General features: G+C 40.9%; 1 protein-coding gene and 1 long non-coding RNA gene across 2 annotated transcripts in view; one reads left to right on the plus strand and one right to left on the minus strand.

Annotated features, from left to right (window-relative positions):
* Window positions 1-2,606, minus strand: part of LOC108879766 (5-hydroxytryptamine receptor 2A) — a 52,916-nt gene extending 50,310 nt beyond the window's left edge. The window contains exon 1 of the mRNA XM_051069253.1: window positions 822-2,606. Within this exon, the coding sequence (XP_050925210.1) occupies window positions 822-1,266 (445 nt within the window). The 5' untranslated portion in view covers window positions 1,267-2,606. The remainder of the gene's footprint in view (window positions 1-821) is intronic.
* A 5,938-nt stretch (window positions 2,607-8,544) lies between these two features.
* Window positions 8,545-14,401, plus strand: part of LOC108879764 (uncharacterized) — a 33,697-nt gene continuing 27,840 nt past the window's right edge. Inside the window, exon 1 of the long non-coding RNA XR_001960390.2 lies at window positions 8,545-8,899. This is a non-coding gene — a long non-coding RNA (uncharacterized LOC108879764). The remainder of the gene's footprint in view (window positions 8,900-14,401) is intronic.

A 14,401-nucleotide genomic window follows, 5' to 3' on the forward strand; every position in this document is an offset into this window, starting at 1 on the left:
TTCCCACAGTTTACACACATGCTGGTTTAGGAATCTGGTTAATTTAACCCTGCGCATTGTTCAGAAAATAATTTCATTTTTAAACATTATAATATCTGACGTGTCTGATGATCATGAAATCTGCTGGCACACCAAATACCAAACTGCTCCTGATCAATGTTCCCTCTAAGCTGCGCCCCTGCGCAATCGCGCACTACTCCCGCTTTCTCTGCCCACAGCAAAACTACGTAGCACATAAAATTACAGTGTGTGACAGTGTGCACGTCTGATGTTGGTCACAGTGGTCCAAGGATTTCTCAGGGAGTTTGTGTGTATGCTCAGACACATGAAAAATTAGGGGGAACATTGCTCCTGATGATGTTTTACAGTCAAATCAAAAGGTTGAGACTTCAGTCCTGTATGTTTTAAACATCAGTGGGTTGTTGCACATTGAGGTTTATTTTATGGAGGGGGGCAGCTTTAAGGCTGTTGATTTTGCCCTGACAGCAGTCACATTGTTCTGTGAGCTCCTTTCATTCATCTCAGTACAAGCCACTTTCTTTTTTTCTTTTTGCACTGAAGCAGCACTCCAAATAAACACATCACTGTCAACAACACAGGACACCTCCATCACTGCTGCTCTCCATCTGTCCTCAACCACCAGTCATGCACGGATTCTGACGCGACTGACAAACCCCAGACATGAGAGGAGTTATCCCAAACCAGAAAGAGAGAGACTATCAGGTTTAATGAGATGAGAAGAAACAATTCCACTGCATTGACTCGAGTCAACAACACACCAAATGTCAACTTAATGAAGCCCTAGTATCATTGTCACTCACCGTACAGAATGGTCACCATGGAAACCGGCATGACCAAGATGCCAAGGAGCATGTCAGCGACCGCCAGCGACATCAAGAAGTAGTTTGTGGCGTTCTGCAGCTTCTTCTCCAGGGACACCGCCAGGATCACCAGGATGTTGCCCATGACTGTGACGGCGATGACAACCAGAATCAGCAGCGCCGCCCAGTTCTTCTCCGCCACCATCTCTCGGGGAGGACACTGGGACCCATAAATCCTGCCGCCCTCCTCGCCAGCATCACGGTAAGACCAGTTCCCCAGCTGTGCATCAATCCCATTGCCTTGACACCCTGAATTTGACACGTTATTGATTCGTAGGGTGCTCTCCTCTAGTCCACGTGGAGGCCCCGGGTTGGACTCCAGAGCAGTAATGGCTCTGACGGTGTTAGAGATCAACTCTGACATGTTGCCGCCGCGCAGGTTCATGGTGTCAGCTCGGTAGCGCCGTCACAGCCGGAGACAGAAACGTCTCAGGACTGCTGCCTGGAAAATGGGTCAGAGTAAAGAAATAAAGAAGAAAGTCTTGTCATCATTTACTGGCTTTCCCTTTCTTCTCTCCAGGTGAACACTGTACTGTAACACCAGTATGTCACTTATTCACTCCATCATCTCAGAGGAAACTCCTCAGCTTCGACTCGTCTGTCAAAGGATCAACAGATGATGATCCTCTCCAGACGGGGGAAAAACAAAAATAGACTGCTGAATTCAGCGCAACAAAAAGAGCAGCTGTTCAATCTCAAAGGACAATGCTGAATGGATAAAAATTAAATCGCTCTGTTAATACCGTCACTGTGTGAGTGCAGCCCTGGAAAAACAACACAACAAAATGCTCCAGTTCTGCTTGAAAAATACTCCAAACCAAATGTTAGACTGACTTACACTCACATGTTTTTTAAAACTTAAATCTTCTCATCTTCTGATCATAGAATCCATTTGAAGCTGCAGAAACGGCAGCTGAAGGTCCCTCATCCTTGATGTCCGGGCTCGTCAAAGCTGCGCTCATGTTAAAAATATTAGCTTCATCTGAAGTCTGGGATGTTACAAAGCAGAGTGGTCGTCCGTCATCTCCCACCGAGTCCTTCTTCAAACAGATGAATTATGACCTTTACTCTTTGATTTTCATGATGCAAACCACAAAACTTTTATCAGTTTGACGCAGATTTTCAGCATGGACGTTAGCAGAGTTACTTGAACTACATACCTGCACACATGTAATTAGAGTGTGTGTGTGCATCTTTGTGAATGAATGTGTGTGAAAATCCTCGAGTGTCCTTGCCGCCTCGTCTCATCCCTGCACCTGTGAGAGTGCAGCCGACAGAGATGGATGATGTACATGATGCTATTTGACGTGTGTGTTACCCTAACTTTCCCTTCCTTCACACACAGACACACACTCACATCAGTTTGAAGATAAGAAAGTCCTGAATCTTAACACAAACATTCCTCTGTGCTTCCCCGTGTCCAAAACCAATAAGATCTTTTACATTCCTTTAAATGTTTCCTCCTCCTCCTCCTTCCAATAAGCCCTCAGTGGAAAATGTCAGTCACCAAATTCTCCACGAATCAGCACAGATCTGGTTCAGTATTCCCTCAGTTCCATAAGTCTTCATCCTTTTCTCTTGCTTCCTATAAGAAGAGGAAGAAAAGCCATCATCAGGAGGTTTCATGTGGTTTTCAGGTTTCCAGAGAGTGTCAGTAAGTTGTTGAGTCGTCCTCAGTGATGATCAGGAACTGAATGATTTTCTGCTCCCTTCACATGCAGTCGCTCCTTCTCTCCTCTCTCTCTCTCTTTCTTTCTGCAGCTCTCTCCCCTGTGCTCTCTCTCTCTACTCCCCCTTGTAGCGTATTGGTGCTTTCTCTCTCGCTCTCCCTCTCTCCTATTCTCTGTGCCTTTTTTCTCTTTTCTTGCTGAATCTGTGAGTCTCGTTCTCTCTGGTTTTTCTCACTCTTTCCTAAACCTCCCTGTGTCTTTGCTGCCTCTCTCTCTCTCTCTCTCCATTCAGTCAAGTTTCCATCCAACAAATCTTAACAGAATATCCAGAAAATCAGCAACAGAAACTTGTGATTTAATGCATGTTTCCATCCAGCATATTAGCAGTTGGAGATAAGCAGGTGGTGGAGCTAATTCTCCAGTCTGTGCAGTCATTAAAGGAGCTCCAGTCGAAGCTCAGATGATTGAAAACCATGTGGAAAACATGATCTAGATCTGACATTTGTGTTTATTTCATGCATTAATGTGAGAGAGGATCCAGCTCCCTCATCGCTCTACACAGATCGGATGATTTCCTCTCCTGAGTCTGTTTCCATTGCATTTTGTAATATTTTGTTTTTTATCAATACATCAACTTTTCTACCTCAGCCAGGCATAAAAACATGATCTATGATTTCTGGCATGTTTCTGCTTCTCCTAATATAACTTACTCTCCTTTTGTTTTTGTCAGTCTGAATCAGCTGTTCCCGCCCTCTCCTCTGTTAAATCCTCTTATGACTCTTAAAGGATAGGTTCAAAATTTTCTGTGTATTCTAATGTGGCTAAGGTCAATTTTTTATTTGACAATGTGAAAGGATTCTCTGGTAAAAGGTCAGCTGAAGACAAAAAGGCTGTAAAAATCCACTGTCCTCCACCTGCTGAACAGCAAACAGCAGACAGACTCAGTCAGAGAGCAGCTGGTGATTCATTCAGCAGCTGGAGAGCCAGAGATTTCCCTCAGGAGGAGGAGGAGACCAAACACAGAGCTGAAAGAGAGGAACACTGGACTTACAGCTTACCTCTGCTGCCTCTAGTGCTAAAAAAATCTGCTAATGCATCTTAAATAGAGTACTCACATTTCGATTAACGTCTCACTCTGGTGGACCAAGTCAGAATGGGCTCATTACTGCTCCTGTGGCCAATGAGAGGAAAACACCCACTGCAATTACAAGTGGCAAGAACTGCAGTGTAGTGGGCAGTTTTTCCACCTTTGGCCACAGGGGGGAGCTGTAGGGCCATTATGACCACATTTAAAACAACAAACAAGCCATTTATGATGCTTTATCCTGTTTATGTCCGAGGTTGGAAGTCAGAACTGCGATTGATGTCACCTCTGAGTTAACAGCATACTAGTTGAGTTTTATAGGCAACTTCAAAACAAATTTGCACTCCACCTGAAAAACACCTCAGCTGTTAACATGAGATTTAATGCAAATACTTTGTTCTTAAAACGCTGTTCAGATCTAACTGTTTGAGAAAAAAATGTCCAACTTTGAAGAGACGTCACCTCTAAGTTGACTCTGCTCTAGTTGAGAAGTCAGATTAACAATGGATGCTCTTCTGTTGCTCTTTTGGAGAATCAAAACAAATCTGCTCCACCTGAAGAACCCCTCAGAGTATTTCATTTAATAAAAAAAACATTGTGATTACGTTTAAGTTGTCATTCTGTCACCAAAACACAAACCTGACTGAATGTGAGACAAAATGCCATAAACAGTAACATTAGCAGAGTGTTCACTACTATTGATGTGAGTAACAGCCATCTTGAATTCTTATGTCAGGGTTGACTTTCCGTGTTGGAAGTCTGACTTTAGGGAGCGTTGCGGTTGAAACTTTTGACTTGGAACTCGGACATTCCGACTTCTGAGTACAACTGGAACACATTGTGTTAGCCCAGTCATGATGATGTCTTTGTCGTGGTAATCATGTAGGTTTATTGTCTCTACATGTGAGTAACAGAATGTACAAATTCAATAATAACTTTATTTGTCTAGAAATTTTAACACAATCACAAAGAAGAGGAGGATGATTTGTAATTAATTTCTGACAGTCTGCTTTCACAGATAAATGAACCCAGCGGCTGCAGTAAAAACCTGATGAGGAGTTTGCAGGCTGACTCTACAGACACTCCACTGGGAGCTGGCATTCTCCATCATGTCATTAACTCGCTTAATTTGGGACCCACGTGGTCAAGCTGCTCTCACTGTTGTAACAATCACAGACGTGAATAACCAGATAAGTGCTATTGTTGGTTGGACACCTTGGTATTTTGTTCATATATACACAACAGATCTGACATCCTGGATTTACAGCAACTACCATGAGACAGAAGGAAAATGACAGCACAGATGATAAAACTCTCCTCATCCTGCTCATTTTCTTTCCTCTCTCACTCTGACTCACACTCTTAATGGATGTTATTTGTGTTTTCTGATGGAACAGAATCACTTTGGTTAATTTGACCTTTTTTATTTTTATCATGATGTATTTTTTTGTGTTAGTTTGGGAAAAGAACATTAGAGATAATTACAAACTAGACTTTGTGTTCATCATCATTCATTCCACTTTTTATCCTACAGAATTACAATAACTGAAATATTAATGGTGATGTTTTTATTCTCTCCCTCCTGCCACACTTACAAAGCTCATCATCATGCCAGGCCAAGAGTCATTACTGCTGCCCTTTGTGTGAGAGGACAGGGCCATTATAAAAAATCATTTACTGTTACGATGAGGGTCTTCAGTGATCCTCTGCACCTCCTCCATCAGTCTGAGAACGTTCACCTCCACAGAGGATATGTAGCAACAGCAGGTGACTGTTATCAGACAAAGGTCATTGATAAAATACAGTGTAACAATAACACAAGTAGAGAAGACTCAAAATCAGAAAACCAGATCAGTAATATTAGTTACAAAGCAATGAGATACCATAAGTAACTGGTCATATCAGACCAGGTAAAACTCAAAGGTTTCTTAGTAGAAACTTGTGTTTTGTGAAATGTTGACGCTGATATATTGAGTTTTCTAAAATATTGCCTTTTCTTAAAATGTTGTTTTCTGAAATGTTGTGTTATTTGGAATGTTGTGTTTTCTGAAATGTTGTTTTGTTTTCTGAAATGTTTAGTGAATGTGGACTTCTCTGCATAGGGTCAGCAAGCAGACGACAAGGGGTATGAAAAGAATAAGTCTGTGTATGCATCTGCAAGAGAGTATAATTAAGGCTTAGCATGTCAGTCTGTAGAAGAGACAACATCTTTGTGTTCTGGTTGCCAGTCCTTTTCTGTGCTGCTCAGAAACAACAAAAACAGCTAGCTATGGTCGTCTGTTTTCATCTTAGCTGGGTGGAGATAGCTAGCTAACACTAGTTTTATTCACCTCAGCTGAGCAGCACAGAAAAGGACTGACAACTGAAACATGAAGATGTCGACTCATAGCAAGAAACACTCTAAAACCAGAAGGGTACCTGCTTTTACTAGTGGGTGATAGTGGTGACTAGCATCAAAATTAGTTTTTCAGTTTATCTGTTCAAACAACACGGACACAGCACTGCAACATCTTGAAAACAGGAGCGACTCAGAGAAGCTGGACCAGGACACAGTACTTTCGTTGTTTGTGACGTCAGAAATTAACAAGCAGATATAAATCCACTATATGATCCCAATATTACCAGCTCCTGGAGGTTCATTTACACACAGAAATCACACGCAACAGCTTTTTTTTGTCACCATGGTAATCTGAACATTAAGGGGTTTTGCTCATCATGGATATAAATCTTGAAATGTCTGCTGCATATTCCACAGAGGAATCTGAATTTTCACTTTAAAGCTCCATCAGGGAGACTGAGTGTGCTCTGTGACTCAGACTGAATGAAATGGTCTGACCGAGCCTCTTCCTCACACCCCGTCTCTCTCTTTAACTCGGCCTCTCCTCCTTCTGCTCCCTCTCAGTCAGAAGGGTAATTACTGTCTCCCTCGTCCACTCACTGTGTCTCAGAGTGTCTCTTACGCTCTCCATCATTTACTCAGCCTCCTTCCCTCTCTAGCTGACGGTCTGTCCGCCTCTCTCCAGCTCCATTCTCTTATTTTCTTGTTTTGCAGCAACATCAGGAATTACACCATTAAAGAGTCTCTTAAAGCAGACTGTACTGATGAATCAATCAGCCAGGGTCTTGGCCAAGTCACGGCGTATACCAGCTGACTCCATGTTAGTGTATGTGTGTAACTGAACACAAAGTTTCACACACTCTTTATTGAAGAGGTACAACACACATAAATATGTTTTGAGCTGTAAACTAAATGATATGACTCTGTACTCTGATGAAGCACATCAGTGTAAATTTATAAAAATCAGCATTATGGGTTGAAAATGGCTCAACACGCCATCCGCTGTTCATCCTGCATTAGATTTTAATGCAGACACATTAGAACGTTCCTAAAAAGCCGTTCAAATTTAACTGTGTAACGTTAAACCATGAATGTCAAAACGTATCTTGGACCAGCTGTTGCCATTGCTAGCCATTGTTAGCAACACCAGTTGATAGCAACACTCTATGCGGTATTTATACAAATATCATAGCAACCTGTCCACAGATAAAAACTGAACAATACTATGTGTATGACTGACTTAACGTGAACCTAATAAGACAGAACTGTTATAAACAGTAACATTAGCAGAGTGTTCACTACTATTGATGCGAGTAGCAGCCATCTTGAATTCTTATGTCAGGGTTTGTGGGGTCGCTCTGACTTTGTGAGTTGGAAGTCTGACCTCTCAGGATGTTCAGGTGAAACTTCCAACAAAGAACTCAGAAATTCTGACTTCCAAGTACAACTGGAATGCACCATTAGCACGCTCTCAGTGGGGCTGCACGGCGGCTAGCTGCTAGTTAACGTGGCTAGCACTGTTAGCATAGCCACGCCCCCATCCTCTGTGGAACTCGGCTCTGACAGCTCCGGCTTCGGGCATCGCTGGGTTTTAAGGCGGCAGCATGAACTGGTACTGTGACCCTCCATCATGCTAATGTTTCAGCACCTTTTAGCAGTTTTCCAATTTCTGAAGCCTCCAAATTGGCTCAGAGCTAGGGGTAAAGTTACACTTTAAACAGGATATATATTTTCTATCAGTTACATACACATAATAAAATCACATATTAATATAGTCACATATGATAATAATTCATCACACCGAGTTTTTGATTATTAAAAAACCTACAAACTCTTAACCACAAGAGTAACCAACCAATTTGCTATTATTTTTACATTATTCAAATCAAATTAATGAATTGAGTGTGTGTTGAAATATACGAACAAAACTACTTTATTCACAAATGAAAATTACTATGATATTAGTTTGTCAGCTCATGATGATGACATATCAGATCAGGTCGTGTCTATCCAGTTTAGATGAATCCACACCCACTTCCCTATGAAGAAAGCTAAGATGGCTGCGTTCCTATGGAAACTGTACTCACAGATATCCAGAGAATTATGACAGCTACAGTAACTTGGATAACAGCGCTTTTCAAAGATGGCTGACGATCACAGTTACGCAGGCCTGAAGTAACTGATCTGTTTACATTCATTTGCCATGGTTTTAAATTAGACGACTACAGCATCACAAACACTGTAGCCTATAATAAGTTAATCTAATATTAATATTTGCTTATGTGTGTCTAACAATCACCTTTGATAAGCCGTTTTGACTCAGTCTTTAACAAATATTAGGTCACGATAAGCATAACACACTGATATGGAATGGGGCACTTAAATATGCATTATTAATATAACAGTTAGGAGGTACCACAGTCTAGCTAGCTAATTATTGTCCCGTTTGTAGTCTGCTAAACAGACTCGCTGAGCTACGGTAGCTGTCATACTCTGCGGAACCGCATGAGTGCGGTATCCATGGGAACGCGCAGCCGTTGAGGCTTGCGTATTACGGAAGTGGGCGTGGTGTAATCTAAACTAGTTTGGATAGACGCAGTCAGGTCATGGATATGTTATGAGTGCTCTTACAGTCTAATAACACGTCCATGGGTCCGGTGCTTGCAGTGGGAGCGGTGGAGCAGCAAAGGAAAAGACGAATGAAGGAAATGATCAGAGGGGAACTGGATTTTTTTTTCAAAAGTCGGCTCGCTAGCATTAGCTAAGAGCTAAGAGGACGATGCTAACGTCGAAGAGGAGGAGGAAAGTAACGCGGCAGCAGTAACGTTACCTTCACCTGAGCATCAACATGACCCTGCAACACGCACCTGTACAACTGCCCCACCCTCACCTCCACCTGTGCCCGACGCCGGGTGGCAGATGGCGGGTAAGTACCACGATTTATGTTATCACTTCTTACCTGTGTCAGCCATACGTTACTTTTAGCTTTTAACTGTTTATTATTCAGACAGAATCAGAATCAAAGTCTTTATTGTCCTTGAATAAGTACAGTGACATTTTAGAGAGCAGCTTCCACCACGCTGCAATATGGAAAAGATAAAGAGAAGTTAAAAAAACATAAAGACTATAAGTTTATCATTTAAATATTCAACTATACACTGTAACCCATTTACAACATAAATAAATGAAATATTTATTGCACATTTAGTGTGATAATGGTCCTGGGGTAGAAGCTGTTTTTCAACCTGTTGGTTTTTGACCTGATGGTCCTGAAACGCCTCCCAGAGGCTGGTGTCCCGGGTGGGACGAGTCCCTGAGGATGCTGTGGGCTCACCTGGGGCAGTAGATGTCCTCAAGGGAGAGAGGAGGGCATCCAGCCATGTTTTTGGCAGTGTTGATGACCCTCTGGGGGGCGGGACAACTCTGTGCTGCTGCGTTTGAGCGCGCCGCCATCTTGACACACCTGACAGCTCATAACCTGCATCCTGTTTAACCTTTCATAGACACAGCCGGCTATGTTTTATTATCAACGTTTTCTTCAGTTCTGTTTTATCAACATGATTATTATTATGTTGGATCTATATTTGCTGTGTGTCGTTGCTCCACGTTTATGCATGTATCTAAAGCTGGTTGTGGTCAGCTGCTGGCTGTGTTTTGTTGTTGTAGTTGACATTCAGCTGTTGTATTGTGTCTCCTGTATGATACAGGTTACATACACTCATCAGCCACAACATTAAAACCACCTGCTTAAAACTGTTTCCTCGAGAAGGACCGATGTTCCTCACTGAAAGTTTTAGGAGCTTAAATCAACATTCATTCATTGTATTTGTAAGGAAAAAGGTCTTACCCTTATTTAGCATACACACCGTAGGCTAATGCATTGATATTGTTGCTGCTGGCCCAGGAAAGTATTGTAAATCATGTGGTGTAAATCCTGTATGACAGAGCACATTGCAGGTGTGATCGTAGGTTGCAGGCTGTCAGTGTAAATCCTTTATAAGCTACAGGTGTTTCTAACATACTGGTTCTAAATCACTGGTTTTGTCCGGCTTCACAATTAAAGCCCCAGTGTGTTCTAGTCTTCTAATATGAAGCAGCAGCAGGAAAAGCTCAAACGATGGAAAATGTTGTGGCAATCTGACATTTGTGTTTGTTTCATGTGTTTATGTCTCTTCACCGGAGGCGATGAATCCAGGTTCAAGTCACATGATTCATGTACGTCAGAGTTTATTCACCAAGTCTAAATCTGAAAGCGTTTTTTGTGATATTTGTAGTTTTTTATGTGGACTGTGAAAATGTGATATAACAGATTTAACACAGGAGCTGCTGGAATACCACTGCCTCCATCTGTTAGTGTGTCTGTGTTACTGTGTGACTCTCAGTGGTGGAAGAAGTAACCAGATACTTTACTGAAGTAAAAGTACCACACAGTAACACAGACACACTAAACAGATGGAGGCAGTGGTATTCCAGCAGCTGCTCAGTAAGATCCCTGCTTTTGTTAATGGAGTCTGGTACTGATATATAGAGATATTTCTAGTTGAACTAAAAGGATCTCCCTCTTGTCCACAGGACAAATTTAAAAATCTTTTAAAGTCATGTTTTGAAAGCATGCCTCTGGGTTATTAAAATGTACATGTACATGTCATACAACATTTTTAACAAAAGGAAAGACTGAATACACCTGAAAATGTCAAATGGTGTAACCGTAACAAAATGAATATTGAATATTTTATACATCTAAAGTGTTTGTATGTGTACTTCTAAAAGTAATTATGTGATTTTAGAATACCACGTCAATGGATTTTATTGGGTTAATCAGTAAATTTAAATTTCAGGCGTTTTCACAGTATTGAGGTCAACACAATGACCTCGGTTTTCTCAATAATTTTTGACAAATTATTTAAAAATTGTGGAAAAACACATTATTACATTGCAATAGAGGGTAATATTCTTTCCACAATAACTGAGCTGCATATTTTTATATTTTTAAGAGAAATTCTGGTTACACCACTTGACAATACCACCCCTACAGCCAAAGGCCATTGTTTCTTGAAGAAATTGACCAAGAAAACCAAGAGTGACTTCTGAACTGTTTTAGTTCATTTATTGCAAAAAAAAAAAACAACTGAAATTGACAGTGTGCATTAATTTCATGTGAATTGGGATTTTAGTTATGAAAGACAATAACCCAGTAAAAACGTGTCATCAAAAAATGTGGAGTGTGTGTGTGTGTGTGTGTGTGTAAGTGAGAGAGCGGGTGTGGGGGACGTGGGAGAAACCTGACTGTCCAGAAAACTATTTCAATGCGAACAGCTCAGAATTTTCAAGCTGTGTTTGCGTGGAAATGTTTCCAATCCTCCTTCCTGAGTTTTGAATGACGTGAATTCAAAGGCTCTGGCTCTGAGATTATGTGCAGCACATCGGACTCAGAATATGAGGTCAGGTGGATGAGGCCAGGTGAAGACATTCTTCCCACCCAGCTGTTGCAAGCAGCTCACTTCCACTTCTTCTCCAATCACCTGCAGAACATGTCCCACGAAAGGCTTATTTTCATCTCTGACCAGAACAAACTTGCCTTTCAGATCCTGCTGACCGTCAGTAGACGTTGAGGGAAGGTTTTCTGTTGGGGTGCAGAAATCTACCACAGCTGGATCATAGCACTTGCAGATACCAGGTCTCGCACAGAAACAAGAAAGTTCCCTCCACTGAATCACAGATGGCTTTTCAGAGGTCACTTGGTGAACTTTCAGTGTACCCCTCACAGCAGGGACATCCGTTGGCACAGATTCATCACACTTTGCAAATGGCTTCCTCAGATATCCAGTAGCATTTTATGTTAGACGACTGAACTTTCAGGAAGTTGTAAAGTTCTTCTGCCGTTTGTAAATCAGTGCCTCTTCAGACAGCCCCACCCACTCCATCAGGAGCTCCTTGACCATGCGCTTTCTCACTGAAGTTCCAGGTGACCTTCTTGAAACCACAGATGAAACTTCCCTGGACCACTGCTGCCATGTTAAAACAGTCTCCTCCAGATGACCTACAAACTCAGTTTCATTATAACAGCACTTCACACAGCTGCAATACATGCATTGCATGCTGTTGGTATTGCATGCAATAACTGCTGCTTTCTGATGCAGTTTGTCCACAAGGAGTTTGACATTTTCATGGTCTCAGCAAGCACATGTATTTCTGTCAGTCTTCTGCTGGTGTTACATGAAAAGGACAGTATCTCACAAATCGTCCATATGACAATTTGAGGTGTTTCATGTCTGTTCCATTGTACTGTGCATATAGGTCTTTCAGAGAGTGAAGCAGTACCCTTCTTTGCTGCTTGATTTTATTTTTAGTCACAGTGTCTTTTTTGCCCAATAACATGCGACTATTCTCATTCCTACAAAGAAAGCTGGCTACTTCCTGTCTTCTCAGTTTTGAGGTTTTCTTTTTGTTTTTCACTTTGCTCTTTTTGCTAACCATTTTCTGTTGTTTCTCTTGCTTCCTCAGTTTCCTCTGTAACATTTGTGTCTTATTTTTTGCTGCTTGGAGTTCCCTTTTAAGTCCTCAGGCTTTCCCTTGCTTTCAATGATGAAACATAGTATTTGTTCATTCTTTCCTTTCCATTCCTTGGAGGGGTTGAGGATGCTTGAGGCTTCTCTACAATTGGCTGCTCATAACTATGATCATCAAGGCGATTGGGCTCAAGATTATTTGGATGTTGCATTTGCTCATCCACTGAAGTGTCCACAGATTGTGGAGTTAAGTCGAGAACATCAGCAAGCTCCTTTTTCTTTTTTCTATAGTTTCTCTGGTACTCTCTCCACTTTTCCCACATCTTCTCCTGCTTTTCTTTGGAAAGCTCAGCTACTGGAGTGCTTTTAGTCTTTCCCTCTTATTCCAAACCTTTCAAAACACCTAAATCTGACTTCAACCTGACCTTCACAAGAATGTGTTTCTGTGTCTGTTTGATTATTTGTGTGTATGAAAACTACCTTTCTCATCTTTTTGCAAGGTAATTGGCCCTCGCATCGGGATCTGAATTCACTCGTGCCAAATGTAAATTTTTTTTATCTTTATAACATTTCTCTTATAATTTATTGGAGTTTTAGGCCTTTTACAGTTATTTTCATGTTCAGCAATTGTGCATAAGTAACTTATTCATGTTATTCATGTTAATTAGCATAATAAACAGCTGATATTTAAAAGAACAGGCCTCAAGTCATGTCAAGTGGTGTAACCAGTTACACCACTTGACATTTCAACTTAAAATCAAATTTCTCAGGCATTATCATAGACACCTATGGAGGCACATGTCTTTAGTCTGAACAATTCAAAAATAGTTTTTAGTTTTTTACAAATATCATGAATTTTAAATATTTTTCTGAGGTCATACCATTTAACATGTACACCTGAGCGTATGTGACCACGCCCTACAAATGTCAAATGATCTCATCTTTAAAAGAGAGCAGTTAACCTTGTCCTGCAGCAGCTAGGCTTGTCAGGAGTCCTTCTGTGTAATAACACTTCCTGTCACATGATATGATGAACAATATTAACAAAATGGCTCATTGAATTTTGGTAATACCATGCTGACATTTCAGTAAATTGAGTTAGCGACATGATTTCCCCAAATTAATTTTAATACTCAATTTTGTAAACAATTTTGTTAGCTTACTTTTATTTACTATAAAACAGTGATAGTGTAAAATTATCTCAAACTACTTGATGGGATGTTCTATTTAAATTTAAACCTTTTTTAAGCACATTAAATTACTTGGTACAAGTTTTTGTGGTTACACCATGTAGACATTTTTGCTAAAAATCCCTCTAAAATCCTCTTATTGTTCATTAAAACCAGGAATGTAAGCAAGTGATTTATACATTTATTTTTAAAATTTTAGCTTTTTTTTTTTTTGAACTTTTAAACCTAAACCTTATGGACACACAAACACTGAGCGTCACGTCATTGACCTAAGAATGTGTCTCATCCAGGAGATTGTAAAAGATAAACATCCAGGACACGTGCTGACCTGCCTTTGTGACGTTAAGAGAAACAGGACAACAAAGATAAGACAGGTGGAGGTGAAGATAATTTGAGACTTAACGATCGATGGACAGCAGAGATATATATTTAGAGTCGGCAGGAGGGAGAGGAGATAAAGAGGGATGAAGAAGAGACAGCAGTGGTTTGTCTGTTATCCCTCAGACATAAACAACAAAATCCTCCAGACGAGCGTTTGTGCAGAGAAAAGGTAGGATGAAGAGAGGGAAAAGGAGATGGTGCAACACTGAAAAACTCATTGTTGAAGAAACTCTGCAGCCTTCGGGCACATGCGTTTCTCTTAAAGCCTCGGTGGATGAAGTGAAAAGTGCAATCTCCACCCTGTGTTTTCTTGGTTTTTGAAAACCTGATATTAGTTTCTTTTTTCAC

This window comes from Lates calcarifer, unplaced genomic scaffold, assembly GCF_001640805.2.
Source record: "Lates calcarifer isolate ASB-BC8 unplaced genomic scaffold, TLL_Latcal_v3 _unitig_729_quiver_737, whole genome shotgun sequence".
NCBI lineage: Eukaryota > Metazoa > Chordata > Actinopteri > Centropomidae > Lates > Lates calcarifer.